General features: G+C 44.6%; 5 protein-coding genes across 8 annotated transcripts; 3 read left to right on the plus strand and 2 right to left on the minus strand.

Moving 5' to 3' along the window:
* Nucleotides 1–269: 269 nt before the first annotated feature.
* Nucleotides 270–2,428, plus strand: LOC136186994 (death domain-associated protein 6-like). 4 transcript variants are annotated; one of them, XM_065974497.1, is made up of 9 exons: nucleotides 270–638; nucleotides 714–770; nucleotides 828–972; nucleotides 1,025–1,095; nucleotides 1,153–1,202; nucleotides 1,274–1,341; nucleotides 1,405–1,433; nucleotides 1,480–1,930; nucleotides 1,982–2,428. In XM_065974497.1, exons 3-9 carry the CDS (start codon nucleotides 898–900, stop codon nucleotides 2,354–2,356), a joined length of 1,119 nt encoding a protein of 372 aa, XP_065830569.1. In that variant the 5' UTR covers nucleotides 270–638; nucleotides 714–770; nucleotides 828–897; the 3' UTR covers nucleotides 2,357–2,428. The 4 variants fall into 4 exon arrangements, with proteins under 4 accessions (XP_065830569.1, XP_065830566.1, XP_065830567.1 ...); XM_065974495.1 differs by having other exon boundaries at nucleotides 272–422; nucleotides 476–770; XM_065974496.1 differs by having other exon boundaries at nucleotides 274–422; nucleotides 494–770.
* An 18-nt stretch (nucleotides 2,429–2,446) lies between these two features.
* Nucleotides 2,447–6,989, plus strand: LOC136186986 (copper-transporting ATPase 2-like). The gene is made up of 16 exons (XM_065974484.1): nucleotides 2,447–2,980; nucleotides 3,039–3,448; nucleotides 3,513–3,674; nucleotides 3,728–3,813; nucleotides 3,870–4,032; nucleotides 4,093–4,203; nucleotides 4,280–4,399; nucleotides 4,468–4,842; nucleotides 4,905–5,030; nucleotides 5,081–5,320; nucleotides 5,375–5,557; nucleotides 5,620–5,908; nucleotides 5,980–6,122; nucleotides 6,175–6,381; nucleotides 6,431–6,663; nucleotides 6,716–6,989. Exons 1-16 carry the CDS (start codon nucleotides 2,491–2,493, stop codon nucleotides 6,909–6,911), a joined length of 3,534 nt encoding a protein of 1,177 aa, XP_065830556.1. The 5' UTR covers nucleotides 2,447–2,490; the 3' UTR covers nucleotides 6,912–6,989.
* Nucleotides 6,990–7,037: 48 nt separating this feature from the next.
* LOC136186989 (huntingtin-interacting protein 1-like) lies at nucleotides 7,038–13,747 on the plus strand. The gene is made up of 37 exons (XM_065974487.1): nucleotides 7,038–7,190; nucleotides 7,262–7,325; nucleotides 7,407–7,552; nucleotides 7,608–7,664; nucleotides 7,723–7,803; nucleotides 7,862–7,935; nucleotides 7,988–8,049; nucleotides 8,106–8,243; nucleotides 8,300–8,357; nucleotides 8,417–8,492; nucleotides 8,547–8,618; nucleotides 8,674–8,789; nucleotides 8,843–8,924; nucleotides 8,986–9,027; nucleotides 9,089–9,139; nucleotides 9,200–9,269; nucleotides 9,331–9,419; nucleotides 9,480–9,608; nucleotides 9,674–9,727; nucleotides 9,777–9,861; nucleotides 9,912–10,001; nucleotides 10,054–10,140; nucleotides 10,193–10,300; nucleotides 10,347–10,421; nucleotides 10,476–10,546; nucleotides 10,600–10,680; nucleotides 10,744–10,773; nucleotides 10,823–10,881; nucleotides 10,933–10,963; nucleotides 11,013–11,075; nucleotides 11,131–11,231; nucleotides 11,288–11,378; nucleotides 11,433–11,505; nucleotides 11,558–11,617; nucleotides 11,676–11,743; nucleotides 11,798–11,905; nucleotides 11,961–13,747. The coding sequence occupies exons 1-37, from the start codon at nucleotides 7,104–7,106 to the stop codon at nucleotides 11,985–11,987; spliced, it is 2,856 nt and encodes a 951-aa protein (XP_065830559.1). The 5' UTR covers nucleotides 7,038–7,103; the 3' UTR covers nucleotides 11,988–13,747.
* Nucleotides 12,044–13,400, minus strand: LOC136186995 (mitochondrial ubiquitin ligase activator of nfkb 1-A-like). Its single transcript, XM_065974498.1, has 3 exons — nucleotides 13,277–13,400; nucleotides 13,020–13,231; nucleotides 12,044–12,847 (listed from the first exon to the last, which is right to left on the minus strand). Exons 1-3 carry the CDS (start codon nucleotides 13,373–13,375, stop codon nucleotides 12,106–12,108), a joined length of 1,053 nt encoding a protein of 350 aa, XP_065830570.1. The 5' UTR covers nucleotides 13,376–13,400; the 3' UTR covers nucleotides 12,044–12,105.
* LOC136186996 (uncharacterized) lies at nucleotides 13,435–14,611 on the minus strand. Its single transcript, XM_065974499.1, has 3 exons — nucleotides 14,155–14,611; nucleotides 13,647–14,103; nucleotides 13,435–13,591 (listed from the first exon to the last, which is right to left on the minus strand). Exons 1-3 carry the CDS (start codon nucleotides 14,602–14,604, stop codon nucleotides 13,533–13,535), a joined length of 966 nt encoding a protein of 321 aa, XP_065830571.1. The 5' UTR covers nucleotides 14,605–14,611; the 3' UTR covers nucleotides 13,435–13,532.
* Between the last annotated feature and the right edge of the window lie 31 nt (nucleotides 14,612–14,642).

The following is a 14,642-nucleotide window of genomic DNA, read 5'->3' on the forward strand; positions in this document are numbered from 1 at the left end:
TATTTTCGCAAGGCGCTGGTGGTGTTTCTGCTTGATCGCGTTACCTTGGGCGTTTTCTTACCTTTAGCTTTGTTGCCGTCGCTGCGAAATAGTCCCTTGTGCTTCGTTTCTTCATTTACCAGCGAAGATCCCAACGAGGGGCCTCATCTCCATTCGAGTACCCCATTGCGGGGCCTCAGTTGCTGAAGGTGTTAGCGCGCTGCTTTCTTCGGCTCTGGTTCACTTTATCCCCCACCCCTATAGTGCGCTAAATAGCTGCCCCTCCCTAATTAGTCAAGTGCCATGTGTTCGTTAGTAGCCCAGAATCCCCATATTAACACTAAAGAGACGCGAATACCACATTTATTTGTGTCCAACAGTACAAGACCACTTAGGGTTAGAAGGGATACTGTTTTATGGAGCGTTTTCATGTTTCGCGACGCGTAAGAGGCTTTTTCGAAGCGATCCCTTTGTGTAGGCCTTTTTCATACCTTAGGGGTTCTTGCCGTTGCAGCGAAATAGGCCGTAGGGGTTCTTTTGTCGAGTTTCTTGCGAGGATCCCAACGAGGGGCCTCACCTTCCTTTTAGAAAGGCTACGTCATCGTCATCGTCATTTCGCGGCGACGTCTGGCGACGACGTCATGACTCACGAAGAGAATGTGAGATTTTTTCGCGATATTTTAGCGCGCGTTACACTCGAAAAGCTCGTCGTTCGTCTCCTGTGCATCGCTTAGCGAGCAAGTTTGAGGTTCTTGATCGACTTCTTGTCGTGTTCCGTCGCGTTCTGAACGGTAAGTGCTAAGTTTTTCGTCGTCATGGCGTTTCGGAGCGTAGGAGCGATCTTTTAGAACGATCTAAGCCGACGTATCGTCGACTCGCGACGGAGCGCCTGTCGTTTTCTTCACCTTACATACGATCATGGATGCTTCATGGCAGCGTAGCTCTCGTAAAGAATATAGAATGCTGAAAAGAAAGCTCAAGCACCTTGTCTACGTAAGTTGACGATCGGAGGGCTTCTTAATCTTCCTAAAGAAAGCCGTTTTAGGAGCGCGAATTGTTTGAAAAGCGCTTAGAGAATGCTCAAAAAGTCTTACTGCAAACATCGCGAGACAAAAGGTTACTTTAGTATCCGGATGGCCGGCTTCTAATAAAAGACGTTGTCTATTTCTTCAGCTTTCTGCTCGATCAGCTTTTGAAGTACGAGACTGTTGTTCCTTCTTCAGGTTTGCTTTCAATTTACCAACATCTATAGTCTACACGTATATAGTAATAAAACACGCTGCATTCTCTTCAGACGACGAAAGCACGAGTCTTTCTTCAGAGGAAGCATCTGCTACAAGCGTTGCAGTCGATCATATGGACGTAACCGCTAACGCGTTTTGTCACTTTTATTATTTGATACTCAACCCTAATCTTTTACTCTAGACGGTTTCCTCTACACCTGAGAAGTCAAAGTAAAGAGAATGTATTGATAATGATGTACATATATATTTTGCGTAGGTTGGACAAACCTTGCCTTCCTTCTCTTGACGTTAGAGGAAGAGGAGGAGGAGGAGGAGGAAGAGGAGGCGGCGGCGGCGGCGGCGGCGGCGGCGGCAACGTCATCAATATGTTGCCTGCTTCCACAACAGCAGCACAGTCTGATGATTATGATGATGATGACGACGACAATGAAGAGAATGACGACAATGATGACGACAATGATAACGACGACGAGGATGACGACGGCGACGACGACGACGATGACGATGAATCTGATGGTGGAGATGAATCTGATGAGGATGAAGATGAGTTTGACATGAATTCCGCCGCCGCCGCCGCCGCCGCCGCCGGTGGAGTCGAAACAAAGCTAACAATTGATCATCGAAAGGAACGTTCTTATCAAACACCACAACATGTTGCAGGACCACCGCCGCCTTTGCAACAACCCTCAGGATTGCATCGTTTTGGGGCAAGTCCTTTTCTACCTTTTCAAAAGTGTAATTTAGAATCTTTTCAACAGATGTCACGAATTCCGTCGTCTTCGCCATCAAGTGGTACTGTTGTACCTCAATTAGTGACAGCAAAGTCGTCTGCTGTTACAAGTGCTATCGCTGCTGGTGGAGTCAAATCTCTTCCTAAGGCTGCTCCAAAGTTGACTCTGCAGTCAGCTCCCATTGCCGCTGCTGCTGGCATGCGCATGCCTACAACGTCTTTCCGTCCCGGTTTCACTAAGGAATTTGGTGGTAGTGGATTGCAACTTCCACCGCCGCCAACACTGCCATCCATGACAGCGAGTGGGAGTGAAGGCAGTCATTACTTAGGTGGGTCGTATTATCGTCCTAAGACTCTATCATCAGGTCGGCAAGTAGCAGACGAGAAAGAAGGAGGACAATAATAATAATACAGTAATAACAAGTATGTATTGTTTATCACGTGATATCTGGAGAACACGCCGAGTCACACGTGACGCTTCTGCGCAATTGTGTATTTTTCTGTCGCCCGCCGTCTGTCGATAGTCGAAGCAGCGAGATGGCGTCTTCGGAAGCGATCTATTATCGTTCGTCGTCGTATGCTGTGGAGGGTATGACATGCAATTCGTGCGTTATGGCGATCAAAGGTCAAGTGGAAGAAGTGGGCGGAACACGTCTGTTCTCCATCGATGTTTCCCTCGACGAGAAATGGGCTCGAGCGAAGCACGCCGACGATCTTCCGTCGTCGAAAATCTGCGAAACAATCGAAGATGCAGGTTTTGATTGCACGATCGTTAGCGATGTTCGACGTCGCATGATTTGGTCGCGATTCGACGTCGTTGGAATGACTTGTTCATCGTGCGTCAAATCGATTCAAATGGCTCTTAGTGAAAACGGTGGAGTTTTGAGCTCGGACGTGTCACTCGAACAGAACAAAGCGATTGTCGCCCACGATTTGTCTTTACCTCGTGACGTCGTTGGCGACATCATATCTGATGCCGGATTCGACGTCACGCCCATCGAAGAACCGGAAAAGGAACTTTCCATACGTACGTGACGTCATCGCGCGCGCCCTTGCCCTTGCCCTTTTATACTCACTGTTAATAGCTCTTTACGGCGGCGGCGGCGGCGGACGCAGAAGTACGTCGGTTCGCTTTTCTCCTCTACCCCCCACCGCCGCCGCAAATGGAAAAGAGACACCTCTTCCAGATAGCCCTTTTCTTCGTTCGCGCAGTCGATCGAGAAGTCGAACGATTGTTGGTGACGAAGTGACGATTCGACTCAATATCACTGGAATGACGTGTTCATCTTGCGTCAAGCAAATTGAAGTGAGTCTCATGAAGCAGAACGGAGTTTCCTCGGCTCTTGTCAATCTCATGTCTGCTCGCGGTGAAGTGAAATTGAGTCCTAGTCGCATCACACCCGAAGAAGTTGTCCAATTCATCAATGGTCTCGGTCATTTTGAAGCAGAATTGGTGCCTGAAGCACCTGAAGAGAGTGGAGTATTGGAGCTCATTGTACGTACTCTACGTGATCTATCTTCTCTCTTTTTTCATTAATTAATCTAATGACTATATGTAGATTACTGGCATGACTTGTTCGTCTTGCGTCAACTTGATCGAATCGGCTCTTCGAAAAGTGAAAGGTGTAGAACGAGGTGTCGTTGCTCTTGCCACGGGAAAATGCCACGTTGAATATAACCCGGACGTAGTTGGCATTCGCGACATCATAAACGCAATCAATGTATGTAATCTATAGAAGACGCGCAATGATGACGTCACATGTACGATATTTAGGGTGCTGGTCATTTTGAAGCAAAAAGGATGGAGGGAAATCAGGGGAGCGGCGCAGATCGTCTCTCACAATCCAAAGAAATCAAAAAGTAATCCGTCTGACTCTGATCACATTTGAATTCTTTTCTAATTTGTCTTCTTTTAGATGGGCCTTTACGTTTGGATTGTGCTTGATCTTTGGCATACCTACATTGGTGATGGAATTTGCTCCAATCCCTCGACTTGAATGTCTCGTTACAAATACACGCGCATCTCGCGGTCTTTCTCTCAAAGTCTTGATTTTGTGGCTTATGGCAACAGTCGTTCAGGTAAAAAAGATGACACATACAAAAACTTGTGTGCACCACCCCATCGTTTCTATTATGTAGTTTGTCGGTGGATCGCACTTCTACGTGTCAGCATATCGATCCATACGTCATAGAACGACGAACATGGACGTTCTCATTGTTCTGGCAACGTCAATAGCTTATCTATATTCGGTAGGTACATGTATGCGCACGCAATGATTGTTCAGTTGGTCTACTACTGTATGATTTCTTTCTTTTCTACTCTAAGGTTGCCGTCGTAATTGCTGCAATGATTCGACAAGATTTAGTGCCGACAACATTTTTTGCTACACCTGTTCTTCTCCTAACGTTTGTTGCTTTGGGTCGCTTTCTAGAACACATTGCTAAGGTTGGGGAATGACCACGACAATACTACGGTAGTAGTGAAAGACTCAATCTACTCTACGTATTTCTTAGGGCAAGACGTCAGCTGCTTTGGCTACATTGATGAAACTGCAGGCGACTGAAGCGACTCTTGTCACTTTGAGTCCGACAGGACAACCTGTCAAAGAAGAAACAATTGACATTGGACTTGTTCAAAAAGGCGACATCTTGAAAGTTCATCCTGGAGACAAGATTCCAGCTGATGGACGAGTCTTCAGTGGATCGTCATTTGTTGACGAATCCATGTTGACTGGCGAAGCAATGCCTCAATTGAAAAGAGAAGATGACGTCGTCATGGGAGGAACGGTCAATAAGCAGGGAATGTTGCTCATCAAAGCAACTCACATTGGAACGGAGTCAGCGCTGTCTCAAATCATTAAATTGGTCGAAGATGCTCAAACGTCAAAGGTATCATCTTCTACCGATATGCATATATGCATTATTTCTTCTTCTTCTTCTTCTTCTGCTAGCCTCCCATTCAACGCTTGGCTGATAAAATTGCCAGCTACTTTGTACCCTTCATTATTTCAATGTCCATCATCACTTTTTTCATTTGGTTTTCTATTGGAGCTGTCAATTTTCATGCAATAAACCAGGTGATCAGTACAAGTCACAGTCAAATATTAATGACATCATTTCTTTTTAGTATCTAAACCGGACTAACCACGTGTCCTTCAATCACTGCGCCTACAACTACTCTAGCTATAATAGCAACATAACTATAACGGTGCAATTTGCTTTTCAGACAGCAATTTCTGTCCTTTGCGTTGCCTGTCCTTGTGCTTTGGGTCTCGCTACACCGACGGCCGTCATGGTCGGAACGGGACGCGGTGCCAATTTGGGAGTATTGATCAAGGGCGGAGAACCGCTTGAGACGGCTCGAAAAGTAAGGAGTGAGAAGAGCAAAAGTCTCTTGATAATCCAATCTACTACTGTATAGGTTAAAACGGTCGTTTTTGATAAAACGGGAACGTTGACTCGCGGCAAACCCAAAGTCGTTGACGTTCAATTGTTCAACATTACGTCGACAATTCTTCGTCGTCTCTTTCTCAGCGTCGTTGGAACAGCCGAATCAGGTAGTGAACATCCACTCGCTTCAGCAATTGTTGAATATGCAAAAGAGGTACAGTAGTAGCTACATTAATTAAAGAGTCTTCATGTATGATATAAGAAGGGGTTTTTTAGCAACTTGGCGTTGATCAGTTTGGTCGAGTGTTTGATTTCGAAGCTGAACCGGGGCTCGGATTGAAATGCTCCGTAACGCACGCTGATCAAGTGTTTGCTTTTCGTGACAATCGAACGCTGAGTATTGCGTCAGAACGAGACAAGCCGGAAGCAAATCAGAAATACAATGTCCTCGTGGGAAATCGAAAATGGATGGAAAAAAATGAATTACCAATTCCTGACGGTGCCAATGAAACAATGGAAGAATTTGAACGAGAAGGTAATACGGTCGTCATGGCAGCCATTAACGGTAAGTTTCACCGCCGCCGACTGCGTCGCGACATGTTATCATCGCGTTCGTTTTCCTCCTCCTCCTTGTAGGAAAGGTTAGTGGTATGATAGCAATTGCTGACGTCGTTCGCGATGAGGCAAGTGACGTCATAATGATGATGCGAAATATGGGAATCGATTGCGCGATGCTTACGGGAGACAATCAGCGCACGGCAAGAGCTATTGCTCAGCGAGTGAGACCATGACGACACTGCGCAATTCCTATTCCTTCTATTGCGTACGTAGATTGGAATCACTCAAGTTCATGCCGAACTATTTCCTCAGGAGAAAGAGAAAAAGGTGAAAGAGATGCAAGAAAAGGGAAAGGGTTGCGTCGCTTTTGTCGGTGACGGCATCAACGACTCTCCCGCTTTGGCTCGCGCTGACGTTGGCATAGCAATTGGAAGTGGAACCAATATAGCAATCGAGTCAGCTGACGTCGTTCTAGTCAATGTAGAGTAAAATCGACCGCCGTCATCTATTCATTAATTGGTATTTTTAGGACAATTTGTTTGACGTAGTTACCGCCATTGATCTGTCAAAGGCGACCGTTCGTCGAATTCACATCAATTTCTTTTGGGCAATCATCTACAATCTCATCGCCATACCCGTTGCGTTTGGCGTTCTTTTGCCTGTTCCCACAGACCCTCATCTCATCTTGAGGCCGTGGATGGCTAGCGTTGCTATGGCCATATCATCAGTTACCGTCGTCATGTCATCTCTCTTTCTCAGGCTGTATGAGCTCACTTAGACAAAAATAGCTAAATGATAAAATGACTCTTTCTAGGTACAAGAAGCCCAAACCTCATCGCGGATTGTTCCGCAATCTTCCTACAAAATTCAAAAGGGCTTTGTCCCAAACGGCTTCAGGAGCTCGCGGCGATGGCAATGCCGTTGGGAACGGCACAACAACGAAAAGGAAATCATTTTACGCTCTTTTGGAGTCGGCCACCGAAAGTGTAGACTCTTCGTCTCTCGCTTAACAACGAATTTTTCTTCCGTTTTTTCTTTCTCTGCATCATATCGGCGTATGTGTATACATATCCCTGCGATTGATCCTCCGTGACGTCACTCGCTGTCCATAAACGACGTCACTTCACTCACGCTAGACACAGAACCCTGTTTGTTCGAACAGGCGAAAAGTCTTCGCACGGCGGCGTTTCTCTGAGGTGCGTATGGCGTCGCGTGGACGATCGAGCAGCTCGAGCCTACCCGAAAGCGGCGCAGGCATTCTCGACTACGAAAAATTCGAAAAAGAACAGGTAAGGAAGAAGAGAGGAAGACAGGAAGAAGGACAACGTCATTTGCGTCGTCGTTCTCGCTCGTTCGACAGATCGAGGCATTGTCAAAGGCAGTGAGCAATCAAGAAAGCCCAGCCAAAGGAAAACACATTCGAAGTACGATCGTCGCTCCAGAGTCCTTCTTCTTTTATACCATATCCATATCGACTTCCTTCTCTTTCTCTTTTCCTTACAAAGCGCTTGTAATTGGAACGTTTCACGAACGCGGCTGCAGCGTCTTTTGGACGCTCTTGCGAGGTCGCTTTCAATTGGATAAACACAATTTCACTTGTTGGAAAGCGGCAATGACAATTCACAAAGTTCTTCGAGACGGTCACGAAACGGTTCGTCGTATTTAGGGGTCAAAAAAGAAAGAGGACATTAGCTAGGGTTTCCTAGGTGTTGCCTCAATCCTATAGGCATCTCGATTGGCTAAAGAAATTATCTGACACTTGGGTACTCTCACATATATGGCTTGTCATTCTCTTTAATTAATTAATTAATATTTCCTTAGGGAACTTTTCTTGACGCTTATTCAAAGTTGATTAGTAGTTACCTTGGCGTTGTTTGTGCCAAACTCGTTTTCCATCACAAAGTATCTCTTCGTACAGATACACTTAGAGAAAGGGGGGGAAGGTCTTTATTATCTTTAGAATCCGGATTTTCCGTCAAATCTGCAATTCAAAGAGAAACCAATTACTGTAGAAAACAATGACATTAATGCATAGTAAGAGAGAATGAGCCAGTTCCGCGTTACCTTTTTTCTATAATTTTCCTAGCTTTGAATTGGCAGTAGAAGTCTTTGATTTTCAAGCGACCATAATCCGACTTCAGAAAATCAGTAAGATTCTTGAGGTAAAAAGACGAGTAGAGAGAATCTCTCTGTCTTTCCCCTAGTTTTTGCCAGTTTGGATCCATCGAAAGGGGCGCACGCGCAGGCTGTTCAATCACGCATTGCTCCACTTGTTCCACTCATCGAGGACTCCGGCGCTTTGTATGACATGGCATTCAAACTGATGCGAAAACTTCATAGCAGTAAATTAATTAATTAAAAATAGTGGTGGCACTATTAACCCCCTAAAATGACGTAGGCCTTCCAAGTGATACACTAGCCGGTCACAGAGATCGATTCTATAAACAATTCGATGAGTACGAATAGTTATTATTATTATTAGAGTTGCATTCTTTATTATTGTCTCTGCTGTAAGACTCCAGCGATTCTATTTCAGTGCTTCGAGCCTTCAGTATCTTGAGACATTAGTCACTGTTCCTACGCTACCTGGGGTATTTATATATTGATGTGAAAAGAGTTGTTAGTGGAGGAAACGTTCATTTTAGAAACGCCCCGATTTTCTATCAACTGTCAAAAAACAAGAATCGCCTCAAACGAAAAGGAAGAGCATGCCGGAAGTAGAGACTGTGTTCGCATACGTAGATCGTTCATTTTGCAATTGATTCGCCTTAGCTTCAACGTAAAGACACGGATCAAAGATTTCGAGACGCTTTTGGTTCTCCAACAAAAATGCAAGCATTTAATTTTGGAGTTGCCCAAGCTGCTTCCGAAAAGGAACTAAAAGAGAAGTAAGACTACTGATGAAATACGCTTATTTATTTATTTATTTATTTATTGTCAGAGATCGGCTAATTGAACAGCTGATGCGTGAAGTTGTCGAATTGAGACAGAAAGTGATGAATTTAGATGGACGTCACATGGCAGTCAGTCAACACATTAATAAATAAATAAATACTGAAAATTATATTCTCCCTTCATATATAGGACATGGAACTTCTTGGTAGCTTGAGAACTCAACTGGCAAAAGTAGTCATAGAAGAAGAAGTAGACAATTAATTTTCCTTTGAATTTACGCGCTGAACTTTAGCTTGAAGAAGAGATGGCCGAGTATAAAGACATTGCTGCTCAAGCTTTGGACGTGAATTGAAATACATAACGAATCAATATCATGTCCCCATCCCCCCTGTTGTCTATGTAGGAAAACGTCTTTCTCAAGAGTCAATTGGAAGGGACAAAGACTGCAGAAGAAATTCAAAGCGAAGCTCAGAGTAAATTATTATCACACTACTACTGTACTAAATTTAGATCTGACTGCTGTTTCGGCTATAGGTAAAATGAAAATGTTGCAGGAAAAGTTTGGTAAAATGAAGCAGATGTACGGAAGTCTGCGAAATGAGCACGTTGATCTTCTAAAAAAGGTAAAGTAAACTTATTTAATTAATAAACCGGAAGTACATTTTTTCTTCTTCGAATCAAAGAATGCCCAAACCAATAACAAAATCATTGCCTTTCAAAAATCGATTGATGAGACTCAGGACGAAAATTCCTCTTTGAAAAATCAACTTGCTCAACTAGAAAATAATCTAGACGACATGAGAGCAACTGCAGTAAATCAAAAAGGGGAAGGAACACGTTGATTTTATCATCATTTCTCTTTCTTTCTCTTCACAAGGCCGAAGCTGAGCAAGTTCCCATTCTTCAAGCAGCTCTAGCTGAACAACAGAAAGTAAGACGATAATCATACGTATACGTAGATGAGTCACAATGCTCTTTAGGCTACAGAATCGCTTTATAGCGAAAAAGAAGAAGCATCGTTGCAAATGAAAGAAAATTACGAGCGCGAAAGACACTCCTTTTTAGGTACGTGCGAAAACGTCATATAGATGATGTAACTTGGTCTCCTCCTTCAGTTCGTTCTATTGAGGAAGCGCAGAAAACGATTGAGTACGCTCGACAGCATTCGTCTGGCGATGAAATGAGCGGAAATACGAGCTCAGCACGTACGGATTATCTCTATCCTATCCGCCGCCTCTCACTTGACTTTAATTTCAGACTTCCTTCTATCCGAAATTGATACGGGAGAAAGTCAAACAACTAGATTGGAAGACGCAGCCGATTCCTATTTTAAAAACCACGACGGTGAGAGACGCTTAGTTAATTAAAAAATGATCTAACCCCCTAACCCCCTAAGATGTGGCGTCAGCTTCAGTTGCCGTCAATAGCTTTGGACATGCAATCAGCGATCTCATTTTATATTGTCGCAGCACAGCAAATCGAGCACCGGATGATCCATCAGAAGGTAGACAGACACGTCTACTTGCTTATAATCTCATTGTTTTCTGTAGAAATTTTACGAGAAAAGGAAGTCTGCTCTGAGAGAGCCGTTGCCGTGCTAGATGCGCTCAAAATGCTCAATACAGGTAAAAGGAAAAGACTTTGAGCAACGACTGACTATGTTGACTGTCCTTCTTTAGATGTTGAACCGTTGAAAGGAAAGAGTGTTGATTTGAGAAGTTCCTTTGATTCTCTTAAACGACTCGCTAAGGTAACGCATCTTCTTGTTTCCTTTATTTCTAAGGAGCCCCGTTTTGTGAGTAGCTGCTCATACCCAAAGAAGACGAAGATTCCCCTGAGAACGTTGGGGATGTTGTGGAACAGGAAATGGCTGCAACAACCAAAGTACAATAAAACTGAGAAGGAAGTAAATAAATAAATAAATAAATGAACCTTTTTCTTATATAGGCTATTGAAGCAGCAGCTGCCAGAATTGAGGTGAGAAGAGACGACAGATAACGGGGGGGAAATGCACGTGATTTGATAGGAAATGCTCAATCAATCTCGGGCTGCCGATGCTGGAATCAAATTAGAAGTCAACGGAAGGCAAGAGACGATAAAATATAGTTTACTCATAAAAGGTTTCTTCTTTCTTAGAATTTTAGATGCCAGCAAAGAACTAATGAAAGTACGTCACATATCAGATTAAATAGCGTTCAATTTAAAGCGAATTTTAGTGCATTAAAATTCTTATTGAGAAATCAAAACATTTGCAGAGAGAAATTGTCGGCGAAGGCCGAGTACGTCACTAGCATAGCTAGAATTTCTTTAGTGACGCTTCCTTTCTCTCCTCAGGACTCGGCCGGTGCCAAAGACTTTTACAAACGCAATCATCGATGGACAGAAGGGTTGATATCAGCCGCTAAAGCCGTCGGCTGGGGTGCATCACTTTTAGTGTACGTACGCTCACAACGAATAAGTGTCAGTGTAGTATTACTCCGAATTTCTGTAGTGACTCTGCTGATAAAGTTGTCCTTGGTTCTGGAAAATTCGAAGAGCTCATTGTGGCTTCTCACGAAGTAGCAGCTAGCACTGCTCAGCTGGTATGACGTGTCAAAGCATAGGCCACTGCTGTGTGACACTGTTCTTTATCCAAGGTGGCTGCTTCGAGAGTGAAAGCTTCTCGGCACAGCGATCGCTTGGCACAACTGAAGGTCGCTTCCAAAGCAGGTACGTAGTACGCACTAATAGTCTTTTTGCGCAACAGTCTTTCTTCTACTAGTTACCGAGGCTACAGCTGGCGTTGTGGCGTCTTCAAAGTCGGGCTCAAAAATGACAGAAGGTACAACTACTTTTTCAAACAGGTTTTTTTTTTCTACCTCTTTCTCTCGTTTTTTTAGAAGCAAGTGCGTCCGACTATTCGTCTCTGTCTCTCACTCAGACTAAAAGACTCGAAATGGACTCTCAGGTTAAAAATTCGTCTTCTAACTTGTCGCATCTCATCGTCGTCGTCGTCGTTTAGGTTCGCGTTCTCGAATTAGAAAGCATGCTTGAAAAGGAAAGAAGCAAATTGTCCGAATTGAGACGAGCTCACTATCACCTTGCGGGCGCCAGCGAGGGTTGGGAAGAGGTAAGTCGTTGCCAAGTGAGCGACGAAGGAGAAACTCGTGCTTCTCCGTTCCTAGGATGCTCCCCAGTCCCCCAAAAACTAAAAGGTAGGCGAAAAGCGGTCGGTAAGTGTAAGGCAAGTCGTACTTCCCTTGACAAATGCATGCAATGTCTTTTTTCACGTATGATCCCCCCCATTCTACAATTGAATTGGAAAAAGTCCTAGCTAGCAAAGACGGGCACGTATCTCTCTATGTTTCCCCGACAGACAGGACAGCAGTTCAACAAGGACACACACGAACTACACGAACACAAATGACCACAATTAAGAAGCACGACATCAGCCGTCTTTTCTAAACAAACGACGCAAGTTGTCGTCGATCCTTCGCTTCCTACGATTCCACCACTTCCGTATTCTCTTCTCAGTGCCGTCTGCCGTTCAGCAAACTCCCTCTCTTGATTTCGTCGCCGCTGTTCGTCCCACCATTTCTTCACTCGACGATAGAGAGCAAAAAGGGCAATACTGCCTCCAATAAAGAAACACACGTAGCAGAAAGTCTTCCAAGCGCCGGCTGCGTTTCGTTGATCGAGTGCAAGTTCGTCTTTGCTCTTTGCTGACAAAATGTAAGGGAGACCGCTCACGGGACGCTGAATAATCATTCGATCATTGATGAGGGATAATTCACCTATTCCAGTCAGAAGAACGCCGACGCGCAATGATTGTTCCACTTCTTCATATCCTCGCACTTTTTCACCGGAAACGAAATCGGAAATATTGGATACAATAGAGGGGTTTGAAACTGGATGAAATGATACGTTTGTGTCGTCAAGAATCAATCCGGATGCCTCCAAGGGAGTTTTCACCTCCACTGAATCCTTTTTCGATTTTCCGCCGACGCCACGAGAACACAAAGTGAATGGAACTTCAGAAGAACTGCTACTAATTGTGCCAACACTCGACTGCCTGAAACGGAGAAAAAGGTATGGAAAAAATGACAGTGACCGCCTTTGGTCACGTGGTCACGTGGCCACACCCTTCGTCCCATTTTTTTAAAAAATGCGGCGAGGCGCGAGGTTACGGGCTCTCTCTCGCTCTCTATCAGGGTGTGGCCAGTGGCCGCGTGCTTCTCGCTTGCCATTGTTGCGTCGATTTGACGTAGACGCTCTTGTGTTCGCGTCGACGCGTCTCCCGTATAACGCATTGCTTCGAATTCAAATCGTCGCCACAGAGGAGGTAATCGCCCACGGGACGAACTTCGCCTTGCACCGAAACGTAGGGAATCCTCTTTTCGGACGTCGCGAGCAAAGAACGACGCAATGCAGGACCCGGTTCGTGAGAGGGAGCGTTCTGAAAAAAGAGGGGAGATGCATTTTGTCAAAAAAGAAGTCTGACTTCTATTGCTGCAGCTCTGTCGAGCCGTCGCAAGTAGGCCGAATAGCCGAGAAGACCTATAGATGTAATGCCGGCTGCGCAAACCCATTCCCACACCATGATCGACGAAAGACGGCAAAGAGATCGTATAATACGGGGATGTTGGTAACGCCCACGACTGTTTGCTTGAAAAAAAATGAAATACACTGTAGAAAAACGGAAGAACGACTGCAAACATAAAAAAGCGACTCATGACATGAAACAATTTCGTTCTCGTCTAAAGAAGAAAAGCAGCTGAAAGAGCAAACACAATTGTTGCAGTGAATGGTAAAAGCCCTAAAAATGAAATACACTGCAATTATTGAAAAGAAAATGTAGAATTTTTAAAGACCTTGACTTATTGAAGTGGGTGTAGTGTTTTCATTCGTAGGAGTGGTTGCAGCCATTGTACTTGGTTTCATAGTGCTAGCTGGTGTAGGACAATTGCTTGGGACTGTGTACATGCAATTGCCTAGTTCGCTACATTTGAACCTTGACAAATCGAGAGCTCCTCTCATGTCATACTGCTTTCCAACCCAAAGATCAAACCTGGCATTTTGCCAAGTAGCACCCACCAACGTCAATTTGTAATCGCTAACAAATGAACCGAATTTGTAATGAAGATAAGGAAGAGTTGGATTGAGGCCGTTGTATTGATTTAATTCTGCTAAATGAATCTCTCTCTCCTGCTTGAATAAGAGCAAGAAGTAAAAGTGTGGAGCTGGGCATTGGACTTGGGGAGGCAGAGGTGGTGTGTACAGCGCCCCGCTCTCTCCAGAAGACAAATCTACGCCATTGAAATTGACCACCTAAAATCGAGTGCATGATGACGTCAAAGACTACGAGTAGAGAGTAGTTACCAAATAATGAAGAAAGGGAGTCGAAGCTGAAATAGCATATGGATCAATCATCGCAAGAGTGTAATTGCCCGGTGCCGGTAAGCCTGAATTATCAAAAAAGTTAAAATTGAGTGCCGGTATCGTTCTTAGTTGCGAAGCGGGTACGGCTTGGAGACCGCCAACAAAAGGCTGCGATGTCAGCGTGTTTGGCGAGATGCTAACGTTGCACGAGCAGAACGAGAATTCAGTTGTTGTCGTATTCCACGTCGCCGTTACTATGGAACCGAGTTGGGCCGTGTAATTGATAAAGGGAAACATTGTGTTCATTTCATTTTTTAGCACGACGAGGCAGTTGTCGAATCCCGCTTTGGTGCCAACGTTTTCTGCATTGCACGCCGTGTGATGATCGGCGGTGGCGGAAGCAACAAGAAAAGCGAAAACGACGAGAAGAGATAAGGGACTCATCATCATGGGCGTTTCTGCGCATGCGACGCGACGAGGAACTAGTC

The sequence above is a fragment of the Oscarella lobularis genome, chromosome 5, assembly GCF_947507565.1.
Source record: "Oscarella lobularis chromosome 5, ooOscLobu1.1, whole genome shotgun sequence".
Classification (NCBI taxonomy): Eukaryota; Metazoa; Porifera; class Homoscleromorpha; order Homosclerophorida; family Oscarellidae; genus Oscarella; species Oscarella lobularis.

Excerpts from the sequence above, each read along its gene's own strand:
- LOC136186994 (XM_065974494.1), top strand. The coding sequence starts at position 898 with ATGGATGCTTCATGGCAGCGTAGCTCTCGTAAAGAATATAGAATGCTG. Across the intron at positions 973-1,024 it reads AGCTCAAGCACCTTGTCTAC|GAGCGCGAATTGTTTGAAAA; the intron begins GTAAGTTGACGA and ends AAGCCGTTTTAG. Across the intron at positions 1,096-1,152 it reads CAAACATCGCGAGACAAAAG|CTTTCTGCTCGATCAGCTTT; the intron begins GTTACTTTAGTA and ends CTATTTCTTCAG.
- LOC136186986 (XM_065974484.1), top strand. The coding sequence starts at position 2,491 with ATGGCGTCTTCGGAAGCGATCTATTATCGTTCGTCGTCGTATGCTGTG. Across the intron at positions 2,981-3,038 it reads GGAAAAGGAACTTTCCATAC|CTCTTTACGGCGGCGGCGGC; the intron begins GTACGTGACGTC and ends CACTGTTAATAG. Across the intron at positions 6,382-6,430 it reads CTGACGTCGTTCTAGTCAAT|GACAATTTGTTTGACGTAGT; the intron begins GTAGAGTAAAAT and ends TGGTATTTTTAG.
- LOC136186989 (XM_065974487.1), top strand. The coding sequence starts at position 7,104 with ATGGCGTCGCGTGGACGATCGAGCAGCTCGAGCCTACCCGAAAGCGGC. Across the intron at positions 10,681-10,743 it reads AAATGGCTGCAACAACCAAA|GCTATTGAAGCAGCAGCTGC; the intron begins GTACAATAAAAC and ends TTTCTTATATAG. Across the intron at positions 11,076-11,130 it reads AAATTGTCGGCGAAGGCCGA|GACTCGGCCGGTGCCAAAGA; the intron begins GTACGTCACTAG and ends TTCTCTCCTCAG.
- LOC136186995 (XM_065974498.1), bottom strand. The coding sequence starts at position 13,375 with ATGGTGTGGGAATGGGTTTGCGCAGCCGGCATTACATCTATAGGTCTT. Across the intron at positions 13,232-13,276 it reads ACAGAGCTGCAGCAATAGAA|AACGCTCCCTCTCACGAACC; the intron begins GTCAGACTTCTT and ends CTCTTTTTTCAG. Across the intron at positions 12,848-13,019 it reads GTCAAATCGACGCAACAATG|GCAGTCGAGTGTTGGCACAA; the intron begins GCAAGCGAGAAG and ends TCTCCGTTTCAG.
- LOC136186996 (XM_065974499.1), bottom strand. The coding sequence starts at position 14,604 with ATGATGATGAGTCCCTTATCTCTTCTCGTCGTTTTCGCTTTTCTTGTT. Across the intron at positions 14,104-14,154 it reads CTCCCTTTCTTCATTATTTG|GTGGTCAATTTCAATGGCGT; the intron begins GTAACTACTCTC and ends ACTCGATTTTAG. Across the intron at positions 13,592-13,646 it reads ACCCACTTCAATAAGTCAAG|GGCTTTTACCATTCACTGCA; the intron begins GTCTTTAAAAAT and ends TTTCATTTTTAG.